This window comes from Coffea eugenioides, chromosome 8, assembly GCF_003713205.1.
Source record: "Coffea eugenioides isolate CCC68of chromosome 8, Ceug_1.0, whole genome shotgun sequence".
NCBI lineage: Eukaryota > Viridiplantae > Streptophyta > Magnoliopsida > Gentianales > Rubiaceae > Coffea > Coffea eugenioides.
This window is the reverse complement of record NC_040042.1, coordinates 44,975,610-44,994,812: the sequence shown is the minus strand read 5'-3', so window position 1 is coordinate 44,994,812 and position 19,203 is coordinate 44,975,610. Positions and strand designations below refer to the sequence as shown.

At 35.0% G+C, this 19,203-nt stretch overlaps 2 protein-coding genes across 3 annotated transcripts; one reads left to right on the top strand and one right to left on the bottom strand.

Annotated features, from left to right (window-relative positions):
• Positions 1–6,355: 6,355 nt before the first annotated feature.
• On the bottom strand, positions 6,356–7,224 carry LOC113779742 (thaumatin-like protein). The gene has a single exon (XM_027325445.1). The coding sequence runs from the start codon at positions 7,199–7,201 to the stop codon at positions 6,524–6,526; it is 678 nt and encodes a 225-aa protein (XP_027181246.1). The 5' UTR covers positions 7,202–7,224; the 3' UTR covers positions 6,356–6,523.
• Positions 7,225–12,016: 4,792 nt separating this feature from the next.
• Positions 12,017–18,855, top strand: LOC113781079. 2 transcript variants are annotated; one of them, XM_027326921.1, is made up of 11 exons: positions 12,017–12,145; positions 13,393–13,540; positions 13,898–13,964; positions 14,471–14,528; positions 14,662–14,756; positions 14,867–14,970; positions 15,804–15,932; positions 16,663–17,069; positions 17,161–17,916; positions 18,028–18,078; positions 18,332–18,855. In XM_027326921.1, exons 2-9 carry the CDS (start codon positions 13,425–13,427, stop codon positions 17,901–17,903), a joined length of 1,719 nt encoding a protein of 572 aa, XP_027182722.1. In that variant the 5' UTR covers positions 12,017–12,145; positions 13,393–13,424; the 3' UTR covers positions 17,904–17,916; positions 18,028–18,078; positions 18,332–18,855. The 2 variants fall into 2 exon arrangements, with proteins under 2 accessions (XP_027182722.1, XP_027182723.1); XM_027326922.1 differs by lacking the exon at positions 12,017–12,145 and having other exon boundaries at positions 13,345–13,540.
• The last annotated feature ends 348 nt before the right edge of the window (positions 18,856–19,203 follow it).

Genomic DNA, 19,203 nt, shown 5'->3' with positions numbered 1-19,203 from the left:
ATTGCCTTGACATATTTGAGATTGGATATTCTGTAGAATATGCTCGTGTTGCATCACGGATTAATTAAGCTTCGTTCGTTCAGTAATTTCTGCTTGACACGAAGGTTGGAATATATCAACTCGATCGTATTACCTCCAATGCTGGGGCGTAAATTGTTGAACCTTGCAAATGCCGGTCAGTCGTGGAACAAGAAGGATTGTTGGAACAGTCAAATTGTCAAAGGATGATAAATTAAGTTATTATCTTCTCTACTTTGGCCTGGTATCGATATCTGGACCGTTTCTGTCCATCTGACGAGAATTAGGAAAAGTATGGCAATGTTACCTTGGTTCCCACTTTTTCATCTTTCGTGGTTTAAGTATCAATAAAACTGGAGGAGAAACTAGAAAAAACAGAATTTGATTATGACACAAATGGAATATGAGCTTGAGACCTTTCACAGAATGAGAGAAAATTTTTGTAAGATGATAATCCAAAAGTTTTATCATCATGGAACCCTTTCCACTCATAGTTTTGCTCCTTTTGATGGACTAACTTTGTCGTAGGTGTAAATTTTTTTATTTTTTTTGTGACAAATTTTTATTCTATGTGTACAAAAAATATCCTTCCCCTTATGAACAATAAATTATGTGACATGAATGTAAATCCACTTCCCGTGTTGGAAAGAAGTTTTAAAAATCTATTTTAGTGCGTTACTCAATCCTTGAGAAAATGATGAGTTACATAACCAATGATCTTAGCTCAGCAATAGGAAGTGGTATTATTATCCTCTTATTTTGTAATTATTATTATTATTAATCTAAAGGAAATGGATACGAAAGGGTCAAAATTAAACAAGCCCCGTGGCGGTAAGGGAATTCTATTGGCAATCTAGTTCTCTCTAAGCTAAGACTAATCCATCTTGACTTTCAATAATCACTACTATTATCCAAGAATATCTATTCTCTTCTTTGTTTCTTTAATTATCCATCTTGTTGAATGAGGTGTTTCTACAAGTTTCAAGGGCGGTGTAGTTTAAAGAATCAAACACGTAACTAATATAAAAGGGTCTAGAAACTAAAAAAAAAAAAAAAAAAAGAGCAACAAATCTGCAAAAACATTAAAAATAACATGTCCAAGCTATAAAAATTTTCCAATGACAAAAAACAAGGGACAACAAGCCACAAAGGAGAGCTAATCTTACGTACTCTCAAGCATTAATGGCAAAAGCCTTTGTCCCGCGGACCCAACCACCTTCCCCTTCTTCCCCACCTTCGAAGAAGAGCAAAGATAAAACAAAAAAGATGAAAAGAAAAGGACACCTTGCACATGATCTTGTCCACTGGAATTCCAAGGGTTCGGCCGAATTAGGTCGAAAGACTCTGGACATATTGACTAATTTGTTCGTATATACTCTCCTTATTAGGGGTGGCAATTCCTGACACGACCCAAAAACACGACACGAACCTAACACGAAATTAATGGGTTTGGGTTGAGGTTTTGGGAGTTCGGGTCAGAATCGGGTCGAACCCGATGAACCCGAAAAGAAAACAGGTCAATTTCGGGTCAACCCGTGGTGACCTGATATGACCCGATGTGACCCGTTTACGAATTTAAACTAATTTAATAAACATAAAAATTATTTTATCTAACTAAACTAAATTATTCTTTATTTCCAAAGGCATTAATTACTTAATCCTAAATGAATTTATTTAACTTGTGTGAAGTTAAAATTATTGTATTTGGACAAATAATATATTATGTTATTTTTTACTTTTATGCTGTTTTATTTTATTTTATATTTGGTTTGGGATAAAACACTTTTATGGTGTCTAATTTATTTTAGATTTGGTTAGAAATTATTTATTTAAATTTTTATTACTTGATGATGTAATTAATTTTGTGAAAAATTGATTTTATTAAAAATTACAGTGATAAATTAATAAATTAAAATTAAATTTCGGGTCATTTCGGGTCGACCCGCCAACCCGTCAACCCGAAATTTTCCGGTTCGTGTCATGTACCCTGACCCGTTTCGGGTTGGCGGGTCGGGTTCGGGTCAGCAGGTTCTTTGTTATACTTAAGCCTCAACCCGACCCGCCAACCCGAACCGACCCGTTTGCCACCCCTACTCCTTATCATATGGATAAGAATTCCAGGGCTGGCACGTCAGTCAGTTGTTTACTGGCAATGAAAGCTGCAGCTAAAAGAAAAGGAAGAAGAAGACGAAGAAGACTTCAGGAGATTTCGAGCGGAAGAAAAATTGCAGATTTTACATTTCGAGATATCACAACGGTCCTCACCTCAGCGCCGCTTGAAAGCAGCAGCTGCCTTTCTTTGCCACGTAGAGTAGAATTTTCTTCGATAGGTCACTGATTGCGGAAAACATAGAATAAAAGTATTCAGAAAAATCAGCTGATCATAACTACATAGGAGGATCTACACGTAAGTAAGTCAGTCGGCATGGAGGAACTAGGGTGGTATTGGTGGGGAGGGACCGCCGTCCCAAATTGTGGAAAATTACTTCATTTTTCTCTTTAGAAGTTAAATTTTTTCTTTTTGTAAATTCGACCTTTTGTCTCTACAAATAATTTAATACTTGTGGTTAAGGCACACCCAATGTGTGTGCTACTAATAAAAAGATATAAAAAAATGATTAGTATTATTTTTTTGTTGAAAAATAGTAATTTAAAATAGTTAAATTGTTGTATTATTTTTTTATAAAAAAAAAAGGTATTTTTCTGTTAGGGAAGTGATAGCTAATTCAACAAATTAATATGAGTTAAAGTGATGTAATTCTCTTTAGAAGTAAGGATAGATTTGGTAATACATTAAATGACACAATTTTTTCACTCCAAACCCCTCTCTCCTATTTTAAGGAAATTTTCTGGTTTTGTTTATGCTGGTGAAAATAAATTAAAATTTTAAGTATCAAAAATTCAAAGAAAATTTTTGTTTTCACCCAGAAAATTTATGTGTGTGCCCCCAATGAAAAATAAAATTTAACTTGCAATTTAGAAAAAAAAAAAACTTTCTTTTGGCCCCAAAAATCTGTATGCAAACATATATATATATATTGTATGTATATGTGTTTATAATAACTCTTTGTAGAAAATTCAAGTCAAAATCACAATCCATTACTTCGACGATACCTAAAATACAAACCCAATTCTATTAATACAAGTTTAGTCTGCTAGTGCGATTTCCAATATGAAAAAGTTATGAGTTATTTGGTGAGTACGTACAGATCTACTTGCTATTATTTGGGATGCGGATCTTAGGGTCCGTTTGGTTGGGAGTAAAATGTTTTTCTTGGGAAAATATTTTCCATGGAAGTACTTTTTCAGGAAAATCATTTCTTTTTCATCATTTTCGGGTGTTTGGTTAGCCTATTGAAAATATTTTCTAACTTCATTTTCTGGTGTTTGTTTAACATTTGAAAATATTTTCCAACTTTGGAATATTGTCTTTCTTACCTCTACCTTTACTTTTTACAAATTCTAATCACATATTCCTTCTTATAGAGAATTGAAAATTTTATTCCATTGTTTAGCTTTAATAAAAATCTTAGGAAATTGTATATACGAAGAAAAAAAATTCCTTAATAACAATACTAGTGGAAATTGATTTTTCCACTCAATGTAAATATTTGGGCTACACCTTTCTTCTCCTACCCAAACCATGTATTGTCTATCTAGTGTCAAGTGGTTCAACCATTCTTCGGTAATTGGTTCCTGCATAGAGACAAAGAGTCTAAAAAGCCACCCCTTCTTTTTTGAGGCATTTGCTCTGCTTCATCAACTATGCCCTGTAATCTCTTGACTCCAATAGCTTCCAACTATGCCATAGTTTCTGCTTAAGCAGTTTTCCACTAATGAACGCAAGCTTATTTGTCTCTATCCTAGCCTGTGGAGCGCAAGCAGGCAAACATGTCAAGGTACCCAGTACATGAGTTTAAAAACATTTCAGCTGCTCCCTTCCAGTGTATCTGGACTTTAGAGTTACTCTGACAAACTATAGTAAGGAAAGTTCTTGTCAGATAACAATCAACTAAAATATCAAATGACATCATAATGTTACCATGACATGACCATTAGTCGATCCCTGAATTAGATGATCCAGTAAGCATGAAAACCATTAGAACTGCTCTTACTAGATTACATACAACATCTTTTTTCGTCAAAAGAATCTCATATATTAAAAATCTGTATTAAAAATCTCATATATTATGATAACTCTTTGTAGAAAAATCAAGTCAAAATCACAATCCATTACTTTGACGATGCCTAAAAATACAAACCCAATTCTATTAAATACAAGTTTAGTCTACTAGAGAGATTTCCAATATGAAAAAGTTAATGCTTTCATATTGTGTTATTTAGTGAGTACATATATTATTTGGGATGTGGATCTTAATGTCTAATTCTATTGGTCGAACTAAACTATTTTCATTTTATATTGTGCCTCAACTGGAATAATTTTTAATTCTACCACTGTATAACTAATTTCCTAGGATAATAGCTATAATGACTAGCGTTTGATACAATTGAAATCTTAAACTGCTCTTCAAAGTATCTCTTGTGAACATGTGGGAAACAAATCTCTCTCAAAGAGAAAATGAAGCAAAAGGTATAAAATTCTCCACAATTTTTTTCGTGTGTTCTATTATTCTAAAAATTGTACATACAAAAACATGTTAGTGATTATAAACTTTTGAGTAGGATTTTGCAATTCTTTGTATAGCTAAAGAAGAAGCAGCCACAATCACATTATTGTATTGTTTATTAAACTTCACATTGATGAGTCCAGACAAATATTAGATGAGTAGAAAACGAGGAAAGACGATTTAGTAGGAAATATTATGTTGCCAGATTGACATATTAAATACTCTAATTCTCAAGATTATACATCCAAACTAAGCACGTTTTAAGAATACTTTCTGGATAGCATATTCGGAGGACTGACTGGGAAAATGAATATTGTTTGGCCTTTTAGTTTCAACTTTAAGTGAGCTTCGTTGAAGTGATCCGGACTTAGGGACATATATTGGCTGTTAGGACTGCTTGTCGATCAGTACTCTCTTAGTCTGCAGTTATTGGATGTAGGACTAAACTCCAGTGGGACGTTGAAGCCATTAACAAGAGAAATGTCAAAGATGTCTAGGTTATTGAATTGATTTACTGCGTATTCCGCTAGGGTGTTAGGTGGTGCACTGAATAATACCATTGCAATCACCAGTTTGGCGCCAACAGCGTGCCTTTTGAGCTGTTGGTAATCCCAAGACTTTGACTTTAAAGTCTTGAGACACTAAATTGTGGTTGTCGGCTTCTTTCAATGGTTGCATCAAAGCTGCAGTTGATTCTAGCCCAGATATGTCCTACTGTGTTGGCTGCGACAAAATTTTTCTTGATAATGAAAGAATCCATATACGGAAAGAGTTTATCTAGCAGATGAGGAAACGACTGTTCCCGAATCAAGTTCATACTGCATATTCATCTGCCTAGACCGATATGAGATAATGGTTGGCAAAAGGGTGGGATTAACATGCATGGTCAATTACCACAAAAGAAGATACTATACTAATCGAGACCTGTTATCTGTTCAAGGTAGATGTGAATGCAAATGAATATGCATATTTAAATGGATCAAACTCTATACATTGAATGTCCCGAAAATCCAATTTAGTTGGTCTAGAGACATTAACAAGATGATTTTGAAGTCTCTAGTTCGAATCTCAAATCCTTTTTTTTTTCTCCTTTTTTCTTATAAGGTTTGGATCTTCTCTTGAACCCGCCATAAAAAAAATTGTACATTGAAACGTGTTCACACCAAAAAAACACATAAATTAAAGAGAAAGAGATGTACATTTTTAGGAAGAGTTTGTCGCTTATAATGTTTTATTGCAATTGTGAGATAGAGAACCCACTATAGAGTTTCATATTGATGAACGCGCCTTCGATCACCCGAGCAGGATAGTAATAGGGTCTTGCGTAAGAATTAAACTGAAAATTGAGATAGAAAATAGGCTAGACCATATTCTTTTTGTAGGCAATTTACTAGGGTAATCCTGCGCCAACAAAACAATTGCTGTGAAAAAAAAAATTGTGTGGACTTGAATCCCTTGTTGTAAAAGACTATCAATTTCTCTTATGGGGGAATTAGTTTCAAATCGTTTCGATTTTCCACTTCTTCTTCAAATTTTATATGTATATTCTTTCTATTCAACTAAAATATTGAACCTTTTTTTTGCCTCAAAAAAAATTGAACCATTTTTTCTTTCGAATAACTCACACATTCGACTTGAGAGGAAGAAACTACCGATCGAGGAAAAAGAAATAATTCAATGAATATTAAACAGGTTATTAGAGTAAGAAATAACACGAACATCCAGTAGCTATTAACTTTATTATCAGTTCATAGTTTTTATTTGAACTGAATATTGCATTTGCAGATGACATTATGTGTTGTGTCCAGCAAATTATTGTGCCATGCATGTATAAATATTTAACTAGTCTCAAGCAAGTCTTTGTTTTAAGGATCTTTTCATGGGCAAAAGACAACCCTATAGTTGGTTCCTCCTCGGCAAGTGAATGTGCTAGTCTTGTCATCTTTCGGATAGCTGTATGCATCCGGGCACCTAGTCTTGAAGAACCTGGAATAGTCGGTCGGCCCGCAGCTGCCTGAGTTGCAGCAGTACTGATCAGTCTTGAAAACAGTGCATGGATTGTTGCAACCTCCTGGAGCTCGAAGCTGATTCGGGCACTGCCCATTTATGTCGGCGGTGCACCTGATGCCCCGGGTGCAGCCATTGGATGTAGGGCTGAAATCCATCGGCACATTGAAGCCATCAACAAGGGAAATGTCGAAGAAGTCCAGGTTATTGAACTGGTTCAGTGCGTATTCTGCTAGAGTATTAGGTGGTCTACCGTAGGCAGTGCATTGAAGAACTCCACCGCAGTCACCGGTCTGACAGCTGCCACGGCCGTTTCCATCGAACTTACAGTTTGTTCTAGCCCAGATACGAGCTCCGGCTGTGCCGGCTGCCACGTTGATGGTCCATGTTTGGCCTCGGTCTAGCCTTCGACCACCGCCAGGTACCGCTGCAGCCCAGACTGTGTAGGGACAATTGTTTCGGATGTCGAAAGTGGCAGCATGGGCGGAGGCTGAGAGGAAAGCAATGATGAGAAGAGTGGAGATGCTGAAAGAATTGAAGGTTTTCATGGTTAAGGAATGGAGAAAGTCGTGCTTGTATGAATGAGCAAGGCTTAAGAAAATGGGTGGGTATTTATAGGGTAGCGGGCGACAATGGCATGGAGGGCCAAAGTGTGTAATGTCACTGGTAAATCCGAAATTTTGTATTGAACAGCCGGATAGATTGACTAAAAGTAGTCCAAAATAATCAAGGTGGACCCTCATTAACTCTGGCAAACTGTTACTAAGATGCTTGTGCTTATCTGCAATTTTGTTTAAAAAATAACTTTAGATTGCATTACTACTACTCTTTCTCTAAATCTTTCCTTTCTTGATTGGGATTTACCGTTAAAGATTCAAATAATAAAACTAATCTTTCTAGCTACTATATATTAAAGATTCAAAACTTCTGCTTGATCTGGTGGACCTCTCTAGCTACGTGAGGAAATGGACACAAATAACGAGGATGGAAAAGTCCAACCTGGAAGTGCCCCCCCACAAGGTATGAACAGACGAAAAGTAGTACTCTAATTCTGGCGCAGTAGATGTATATCCATAAATAATAATGATAGGACAAGGCGGAGTCGTAATGGTTGAACCTTGCAATTGCCGGTCACCCGTGGAATAAGGATCGTTGGAACAGTCAAATGAATGAAATGATGAAGATGACGAATGAAGAATTATATCTGTCCCTACTTTGGGCTGCTATGGATGACTGGACTGGACTGTTTCCGTCCCTCTTATTTATAAGGATTAGGGAAAAATATCGCAATGTTTTTTTTTTTTTTCCTTTTTTTCTTCTTTTGTAGTCTGTGCGTCATTCAAACTAATGGTATAAAATGAAGCAGATCAAAACTAGAACAAAAAAAATTTTGATTATGACACGAATAGAATATTAGCTTGAGAGCTTTCATCTTCTGATAAGATGGTAATCCAAACGTTTTATTAGGGGACACTTTCTACTCACACAGTTTTGTAGTTTCTTTTTGAAGGGCTGATTTTGCCGTGCATTATAGATGCAAAGATTTTGTTTTATCACAAAATTTTATTCTACGAATAGAGAAAATGATGAATTACATAACTAATGGGCTTAGCTCAACATAAAAAGTGGTATTATTCTTGTAATAATTATTAGTAATATTATTATTATTCTAAAGGAAATGGATATGAAGTATCTTATAAGTGAATTTTTTCTTCTCTGGCGTTGTGCTTTTATAACTAGACTTCATATTTCCGTCCCATGTATTCTCTTCTTTGTTTCACCATGTTATAACTCTTCAGTTGTTTTCCATTTTAGAGTAATTCTATTTTCTACAATTGCAGTAAGCAGTTAGAGAAAATTGGATGTAGCAATGCCATTTTGTTGAGCATTTTATTTTATTTTATTTTTTCTTTATTACTGTCTAACTCGTATCTTTATTTCATGTTGAGAAAATTTGGATCACTGCCTACCCACCTTTCTGTTAATGGAGGACTTGGAAAGTTTTCTTGAAAATAACTTCGATATAATTGCTCTATGCCGATGGGCCAATAGATTGCAAAGAATGTGGAGATTTGCCATGTAGAATTAGTGAAAGTATCAAGGAGGCGAAGCTTTCCACCATCCGCACACACTAAAGGATAATCTTGTGGAAAGACATTTGTGATGAAAGACTTCTATGTCTGCCATGTTGTCTGTTCTTGTTAAATGCTTGTTCTTTTGTTTGTGCTGCCTTTAACCCAATGGAAGCCTTAATCCTATATTCAGCTATGGTGTAGCTAAAATTAACTATTTTTTTAAAAAAATTTAAAGAAGACTAAGACTCTAAGTCTTTCAAGAAGAAAAGGAATGACTTGAGGGTTGCATTGGGACGCATTTGGGTCGAGTCAGAATTCGATTAGTGACTTGAGAGTTGCATTAGGGGTGCATTTGAGTCGAGTCGAGTTCGAATAGTGTACTACTTGATCTCGATTCGAGATAAAATAATAACTCAAACTCGTCGAGCTTTTAAAAATTGAGTTCGAGTTCAAACTCGATTTCAATTTACCTTACTCCCGCTCGAGTTAATTAAACAGAATCAAGTCAAATTAAGTTCAATTGAATCTATTCGAGTGTAATCGAATTTAATCAAACCTATTCGAGTCTAATCGAACTCACGTAATAAAAAATTAATATTTTACATATACTTTTAAATAAAGGATATTAATGACATTTCACAATAATAATTATAAAAAGTTTAAAATATATATTATAAAAAGTTTGATTAGGCTCGAGACTTTGAGTACAAAATATTGGATCTCAAATTTGAACTCGGTCAAAATGAGATCGAGTCGAGCTGTTGATTGAATAGTTTGCGAGGTCGAGTCAAGTTACTTGGTTTAACATCACCCCTAGTTATATAATATTATGATCTCAATAGGTCTGTCTATTTACCAAAATTTGCAAAAAAAAAAATCCAAATTTATTCTACTTACATCATAAATATAAATTTTAATTATTTTTTTATTTCATATATATTACATCACAAAGAGTATTATAGTGCTATTTTAGATAATTTTTTTCATATAATTTCCCGTCCAAAGCGAAGGGACCCATTGTTGTTTGACAAATGTTACCATCAACCAAGTCGGCTCTATTGGACAAACACGGAAAATACAAAGGGTATCCAGCCAATGACTGGACTAAGCCATCTATTTCGAGGGCAGGCAAAGAGCTCTTCGATGCCTGGGCCGACACTAAAAGTTTTGAGGACCTCAAATGGCCCAATAATGGAAATGTAAGTGGACTGAACCGACCAGAGTTGGTGTGCCTTAAGTCTCACGGCCACCATGACAATTCCAGTTGTCGTAGCATAGGGTGACTTTTACCATAAACTAACTCCTTTCTTTTTCACCTATCGATCCAATTTATGTTAGCAAAACAGGCTGCTATGGTTTAAGAAACCGAGAACGCCCCAATAAAAAATGTACGTTACGCATTGTAATTTCGTAATATAATATAAACGGTTCATTTAAAGCAAATTTAAACCAAGTTGTTAGTAATACGTTTCGATGGTATTTATCACACTTGCTAGACATTTATTCAAATAACAAAATTATACTTAATATGAAGTATTCTATTAATTTCACAAATAAATATTATGGTTTAGATTCATTAATCGTTAGAACTTAAAACTAGAGATGCAAATGGATCGAGAACTTATTCGGTCAAAACTCGAACTCAAACTCGAGTTTGAGCAGTAGCTCAAATTCGAGTCTAATATATGAAATTTGAAAGTTCATTGAGTTTAATCGAGATCAATTAAGTTATTTATATATATATATATATATGGTTTTTTATTTTTAATTTATTAATATGAAATGTCTATTTGTTCTTTATTTAAAATTATATAAAATATAAATTATATTGTTAAACTCAATTGAACTCAAAATTAAGTTTGATTAGGCTTGATTTGCATGACCTCGAGTTTGAACTCGAATAAAGCAAAATAAAATCGAGCTTTGAGAGTTGGAGTCCAAATTTTTTAACTCAAATCGAACTTGAATAGTACACTACTCGAATTCGACTCGACTTGATTCAATTGCATCTCTAGTTAGAACAAGTGATTTTCATTAATTTTAAACATCTAACTCGATTTACACAAGCTCTAAATAATCAAATTGGCATTACTCCTGCTATCCAAATCTACGAGTAACAGTGAAATGATTGATTCGATAACACTTTGGAGTTGATAATCATTATAAATCTTAATCTCACATATGAAGGAGAGCAATTGCCCCTTAAGAAGCTTAGGATGCATAATGAGGATTAAGCAAAGGAGTTTCTACAAAATGTAACTAATTTATTATTTTAATAGATGCACTAGTAGACTTCCTATGGGAGTCGGATGGATAAGTGTTTATTCTGCTCAAGAATGTAGTTAATTCAGGTTTATGTCCGAATACTTTAAAAACAAAAGAAGGTTATATATATATATATATATATATATGAAATTTCCACACTATTTAATTTGAAACTGTTGAAACAATAACGGTTAATGCTCCAAAATTTTGATAGATTTGAGTGTTGGGGAAGAGAAAGATAAAACTCAGAATTAGGCTTTCATAGTATTTAAGATTTTTTAATTCCATTAAACTATTAAGTTAAGATTGACAATATGCAAGATACTAAGATAACCACAACCTATATATAAGATAGATATCTTCATCATATTTATGAAGCCTTAACTCACAAATGTGTGTGTGTGTGTTTTTTTTTTTGTTTTATTATCTTACCTTTATTAGCTGTTTCAACCTTAAATAAAGTCCTTAATTGTGGTCGATAATCAGTAATCACTCCCTATCTCAAGTCTCAACGCATCCAAAAAAATCACTCCCTATATATGTAATCTTTTTCTTTTCATATATATATATATACACACACACACATATGAACACTTGAAGTAGAATACAAAGCCAAAAAATTAAAAAAAGGAGACAATGAACGAAAACACAGCTTCAGTCATTACTCAATTCTTACGTGAAATTGAACCGTTAGGGAACTTGTACAAGAACAAAAAGAAACCTTAAATAGGGAAGGTAAAAATGTTACAAAAGTTCGAAAATAGGGAAGGTAAATGATATTTTCTGAACTTTAGAGGGGCTAAGTGACATTGTAATAAACCTAAAGGAGGTTTCTGAAATTACACCGTAAAAAACACACACTCACCCACGCACCAGTTACAACAACTTCACTCACAGCGTACAGTACAGTATAAAATACTTTACTGGTACAGCGGTGGAATCAGTACAGTAGTTGCGTTTGGACTCTTGTTTTTATTATTTGTGCTTTCCCGCTACTTCGCGTCACTTGCAAATACTCTCTCTCTCTGTCTCTCTTGCTGCAATATATCTCTCTCTCTCCCCTCTACTCTTCCTCTTCATTGATTGAACCCTATCCCTCTTCCTCAAGTCGTTCATTGGGCTCTTCTGTTGTTCCTTATGTCTTTTTGTCTGGTATATTTTAACGGTTGATTTTATTGATTTATTTATGTGAACAATTCTCATGTTTCTTCGGGATTAACGGATGTAAGCTGTTGATCTGGACGCTTAATTTTTTGTGTTGTTCGGTTTATGCTAATTCTGAATTTGTTTCTCTGATGGCTTTCTGGTTCAGAGTTTTGTTTAATCTGTTCGACTGCTGACAAAGATGTAGGGAATGTTAAAGGATACCATAATAATTGTTTTTTATCCAAACGTTTTGATTATTTGCCTTTCTTTTAGTTAAAGAGCATGGAAAATGTGAAACTTTTTATATTCTTTTCTACTATGCACTAAGAAATGTTGTGATTTTGTAGCTTTGTGGTTGTTCTTCTTTATTTTTTTTGCGTTTTTCTGATATTTTATAATTGCAATTAGATATTGTTTAATTGAGAAAGATTAATTCTCTCTCTCTCTCTCTCTCTCTCTCTCTCTCTCTTATAGTTTTGTTTTCGTATTTGGATGTGATCAGCACCATCTAACTTGAGTTGTGTTATGCTTTTGTTGATGTTTTGAGGTTTAGTCACTGAGAAATGTTGGAGAAGTGGGATGAAGATGATGATGTTTCTTACATCAAAATTTTTAAAGAAAGTTAATTTTGATTATAATGTAATTGTTTGAATTTGCTGCGATCACTTCACTTCTACCATGCAGCTTCTGTCCCTTGATGGAAATAAGAGATCTATTTAAGATGAATCGTGGTTTTCTTTATGTGTAATCCCCTTTATGTTGGTTTCTTTCAAGGTAAATAGTGTTAATTGCTTATCATGATGAAAAGGCGAATCTGTTCGGATGAATCGCGGTTCTGTTTGTGTTTAATCTTTTTGGTTGGTTTAACTTTCTAGGTGAATCATGTCAATTACTTACCATGGTGAGTAATGGAATATGTTTAAGACCAATTGCAGTTTCACTGATCTTTATTCCCTTTTGGTTAGTTTGAGTTTATAGGTGGATAGTGATAATACTTACCATGATAAGAAGGGAATCTGTTTTAGATCAATTACGGTTTCATTTGTGTGCTATTTCTTTTGGGTGTCTATCTTTCTAGGTAAGTCGTGTTAATTTCTTACCATCATGAGAAGGGAATTTGTTTAATATGAATAGCAGTTGTGTTTATGTTTGATCCTTTCTGTTTGTCCTATCGTTCTAAGTAAATTTTGCTAACTACTAACCATAATGAGAATACATGATCACTCTGCATTTTAACTTGTGTTCTTTTGCAGTTTTTGTGTTAAAGTTGGTAGCCAAATAAATCATGGTCGAATTTACGTGCTGTCCAGATTTAGTGAAAGAAGTTGGATTTGGTTCATGTTCTTCGGCTTCAGATAGTAGCTATGATTGTGTAACTCCAAGATATTCCTCTGATTCAAGGTGCGTTTATGTTGCATGTTGGGTTGCACGGGTTTATGGTCTTGCGATTTCAGTTACTTTTTCTGACCAATCCCACATTGCCGAGGATTATCTGTAAGATTATCAAGTTCAAAGTTACTCTGTGACTGTTATGTCTCTAGTGTTCTATTGATGCATTCTTTTTAGGCTTCCAAATTTGATCAAAGGGTTTCCATGACTATTTTAGTAAAATCATTTCTATATGGTTGACTAGGTGCTGTTATTTATTAGAAGCATCCATGATATGAATGAATAATATGTATCTGGGCAGAAAATTATGTTATTTTACTTTCATTTGGGCTAACCAAAATTTGACTTTCTCTAATTTTTGGCTTCTAGTTTCACTAGTCAAACAAGTTCTTTTTCAACAAGACGATCTTCACAGGCAGGCTGGACAGATGAAGAGGTTGGTAGATGGCAATTATTACTTCAACTTTTCTCAAATGTCCTATGGATGTAGATTATTAAATTTAGTTCTTTATCCTTTTTTGAACTTTAAAAAAGGACTAATCTTTCTATTTCTTCGGCTTATTTGATGGATGAATTTTTCAAGGACTGTCTGACTAGTATGAGTTTTGACCCTGTAGAAGCCGTATCCAATATGCGAAATACCTAAGATGTAGCTAATTATGTATTTAGAAAAATAAGATGCTAATTAAGGTTTGATTTTTCTCATGTCAAGTTCTTTCTAATGGATTCAGATTTCTCTGACAAGCTAGTTGGAGAAGTTTTCCATTGAGTGAAACACAATTTAAAAGGATGATAATTATGTCATAATGAATCTGATCTCTTCATCGGCTATATACTGGAAATTTTGAATTTTGCATGCCTTGAGATAGTCTATGCCTGAATTTCCATTTTTAACCTCAATATCAGATGTGCTTTTCTGTCTAACTTCTGTTGTATTAATAGGATAATCTGCTGGCTGAAGTGGTTAAGAGGTTCAATGGGAGGAATTGGAAAAGAATAGGTAAATAGCACACTAATTTAATAGCTTTCTGCCAATCTGCACAAAAAATTGTTACTGCCATGAGGTAATGCTACCTGTCCTGTAGTAATTTAGAGTGCAAAAAAATCGATGCGACTGTCTTCTCCTTGCACAGCTGAATGCATGACCGGAAGGACCGATGTTCAGTGCTTGCACCGCTGGCAGAAGGTTCTAAATCCTGAACTTGTCAAAGGCCCTTGGACAAAAGAGGTTAAAATTGTGTCTATCCAAAGCAGGAACATGCATTTATTTATTTATTTATTATCTATTTATTTTTGTTATTGATATGTAATGTCTAAATTTCTTTTTCAAACCTTTAGGAGGATGAACAGATTATTCAGTTAGTCGAGAAATTTGGCTCCAAGAGATGGTCTGTTATCGCTAAGTATTTGCCAGGTCGAATTGGCAAGCAATGCAGGGAAAGGTAGATGATGTTAGTTATTAATTTTTCTATAGAATCAATTCGGCTATCTAGATATTTCTATTTACCATTGTGGGGAGACATTTTATTGATAAACACCATGAGCAATTTGCTGAATGGGGTGCTGAGGATCGTTGGCTTTTTGTTCTTTTGTAATATGTTTCTTTCTTTTTTTTTTTTTTTAAATTTATCTTCTCTTTGCCTTTGTTGAACTTTTCATGTGGTGAATAGCTTAAAAGTTTCATTCTTTTGGCTTTAAGTTTTGCATGTAAAAGTGTTAAATTGACAATTAGAAAATCGTCTCAAGAGACATAGTAGACACAAATCAAACTAAATTTTGTTTCAAAGTCTTTTGTTGTTTTCTTGGTTGGTCCATTTCATTCCGCAAATCCGTTTTCTGCGGTGTAAATGAGACCTTCCAGGTCATGTAATTTGGTGGTTGCTCAATTGGTTTTATGAATTGCCAAGCTGCCTTGCTTAAAGTTAAGTCAATTGTGTTTATCCTTTGTGTATTGACCTTGACCGTATCGGCAGTTTAAGCTGAATCACATGAAATTGACAGTTGAGGCTGACATATACATCTGGTCTTCCAAGTCTTGTTTTCACTGTAGATTCCAGCAGCTAAAGCCAGAAGTGACACAGTTGGAAATATTTCTTTGAGTTTTGAAAGAGAGAGGCCTTTATCCCTTTTGTGGCCAAAAGGATTATGTATTATGTATGCACCTCGATTTCTTCGTTAGCCAAATGAGAAAAGTCCATGAATATTCTAGTGTCAATGGGCATATATCCCTAAGACTGGTATATATGCAATCTTTTGAAGTCATATGTAATTTCAGGTGGCACAACCATCTGGATCCTGCAATAAAGAAGGATGCATGGACTGAAGAGGAAGAAGCAATACTATCCTATTATCACCAAATATATGGCAACAAGTGGGCAGAAATAGCCAGGTTTCTTCCTGGAAGGTATCTATTGACACCTTCACTTGGAATTTCAAACTTTGATTTCTGTGATCGTAGCACATTTTACATCAGAGCTATGTAATCAATCTAAACATGTAAACTCTGCCCAGTTTTAACAATAAATGAGTGACGTGTGAGATGTCCTTCAGGTTCTTAGCGGTGATTAAATGCAGTGTTTTCAAATCTAACAAGCTTGCTGCTGGTAGAGTTTTTACGTTACTTGTAATGAATGCAACTCTTGGAATAAACAGATCAAGTATTTGGATTTCCTGATGTTTTCTGAGCCCCTGTGGTATGGGGTTAAATTTTTCGTTAGCATGGTTGATCATGCATTTGATATGTGATTACATATTAATTTTGTTAAAAATATTATTTTTTTGGTGGGATAAAATGCCTATAGAAATCAATGACATTGTTTGTCCATCATGAGACAGACTTCCTTGACGCTAAAATTGCCTTTTCTTGCACTCATGTAAATTGCATGATAAAAATTTTGATTAGTAATATCGTTGGTTAGCATTCTAAATCTTTTACTGTGCAAGTTTGAATTAGACAGTATGCATTACGTATGCATTATTAAGTTAGATTTTCTGTCAAAGTGTGGTAAACTCCCCCCCCCCCCCCCTCCCAACAACACTATTAGAAGTTAGCAAATTTTTTGTGTTACATAAACCAAAACCATATCATGCTTTATTGATCTCATGCCCCTTCCACCTCTTTGGGTTGTTGACAGGACTGATAATGCAATAAAAAATCACTGGAACTGCTCAGCAAAGAAAAAGTTCGATTTGAACTTGCCTTGTTGCTCTGAGCTGGATTCACAGGGGAGTACTTCTGATGGTTCCTGCATTACTCAAAAGAGAACAAGTTCCATTGAGCATCAGTTGTTGTCCCAGAAAGTTCGTGAAAGAAGTGGCCTTCAGGAAAGGGGTCAGGACAATGTTGCTCATGTCTGTTCAACAGAATTATCTCTTGGAAACACTATTTTTCATATGGACCATCTAGAGTCAAAAACTCATCTGCATGGGACCTGGCGATCTTCAGACAAAGGGGTAGGCAATCTAATAAATTCACTTGGTAGGTTCAAAGTTGGTGGCACGGAAATTGTTCCCGCAGATATGCATGGCAATCCTTCGCCAGGCAAGAGGATTTTTCCAAGAAAACTCAATCCTCTCTATATATCTCCTTTTTCGAACTATCACATGATTTAGTGCAATGTTTTTTGAACCAGGTTATGCTTTTTCCTCTGCCGTTCCTCCTGCTAAGTGTGAGAGGATCTTTGAATCTCCTGAGAGGATCTTTGAATCTCCTAAGAGGACCAGGCATGTGTCAGGCCTCTTACCAAATACTGACCTTTTAAGTTTGTCAAGTTATGGATATAGTAAGGATCATGGTCAGCTTAGCAAGAAAAACAAAGTTTGTAAAACTACACCTTGTCAGGATCATTGGCTGTCCAGCTTTTTGTGTTACGATCCACCTCAATGTCAAGACCTAGTCTCGGCTGAAAGTGATGGGATTATCAGTCTAGACAATCACACCAATCATTCCAAACATCGGCTATTGTACTTTACCCCTCCTAGTTTAGTGCTAAATATTTCTGGTAACGGTAGTAGCAGTCCAGAGTCTTTGTTGAGAAACTCTGCTATGGGTTACAAGAATACTCCATCAATTATAAGAAAGAAAATTTCAAGAGAAGCTAGGGATGAAGCCTCTTGTTGCAAAAACCCTAGAAATACAACCTCATCTTCATCTCAGAGCAAGGAGATAAATAGCACAGGCTCATCAAAATTGGAGGGCACTTCAGTTTCCAACACTTACAAATCTGAAACATCAGTTGCTGGAAGATCTCTAGAAAGACGATTGGACTTCGCTTCTGATAGGGAATGGGAGTCTACTGCTGTTAGGTTTTCCACCCCTATCTGTGCATCATCATCTGCACTTAACTCTGGAGGAAAAATGAATTTGACTCCTTAAAAGAATTTAATTGGTTAGTATTGGAACTTCTCTTTTTCTCTCCTTTTTGTAAATACCATTTGTTTTTTTTTTTTTTTAACTTCTCGTAGGTTTGAATATATGGTGACATAAAAATGAACTTCAGGAAGAACAGTTTCGGCCTAATTTGGTGGACATTCTCACAGTTACTGGAAAGGTCAGTTTGCATTCAAATTGTTTGTATGATTCCTCATGGATATAATAGTTTTACAAAGTTGCAGTTGAATTGAATCGGATGTAATAGTTTTAAGGATGGGTTACAAATAGAGAAAAATGCTTCTTGGAGAAATAAAGTTTAGACAAGCAGTCTAGTGTAAAAGCCTAAAGTTCGTATTTTTTGTGTTCTAAATCTGTCTACTTTCCACCATCCACACCAATGATAGATCTTATCAACAAGTTTCTTTCTACAGGTCTAACAAATCCAGCAGCAGCAAATGCCATACAAGGAACAAGGCGATCTCTAAGAAGTTAGTTTCATAGTGGTAGTGCCAGTGAAACGCAACTGGGAGGAGGAAACAAACAGCAACTTAGTATCAGACTGAGCAGAAGAAGTAGATTTCCTGTTTCCTCGGTTTCCCTGTGTTTGCAAGAGGCAAAACTTGATCTTTACTCGAGTATAGTTTCAGTTTCCATTGGAAAATGACTGCAATAAAATTTGACCCGGGGATGAGGCATGTCTAGTTTCATGGAACCTTAGAAACTGTCTTTAATAATTAGAGAAGTTTGTTAGGCTTCTCTTCTCCAATAAGCCCTTCATAGTATACCAAGGTGAAGAATATTGAATACATCGTCTTTCTTTTGCTTTTTATAAGTTTTCCTGGATAATTTCTGTGGATTGATCTGAGCTGGTTTGATATTTACTCTGTATATGTGTTGGTTCTGCAGTTTTATCTGTGGCCAATAAATTAAGATCAAATTCAGCTTCTTTTGCAAATTGCAGCTCGTGGGGTCTAGATTTTTAGGTCTGTCCGCTCAATTAAGGTACTTGATGCTTGCAAGTGGTCTATTGTTGGCACTGGCTCATAATTCTGAGGGATGCCTCTCAATTTAGGTAATAAATTGCTGTCTGGTGCAACGAACAACGAACCGTGATAATTAAATTAAAAAGAATGGCCCACAAGTTGCATCCTGCTTTTAGGTGTTAGGACAACCTTTACGCAATCAAAAGGAATCCCAAGTCTACTGTATCTAATAGCTAATAGAGAGGCTTTCCACCAGACCTATTTTTTTGTTGTCGACATAGAAAGTATTCCAGTTAATTTTTTTGTGCTTGTGCATCCCC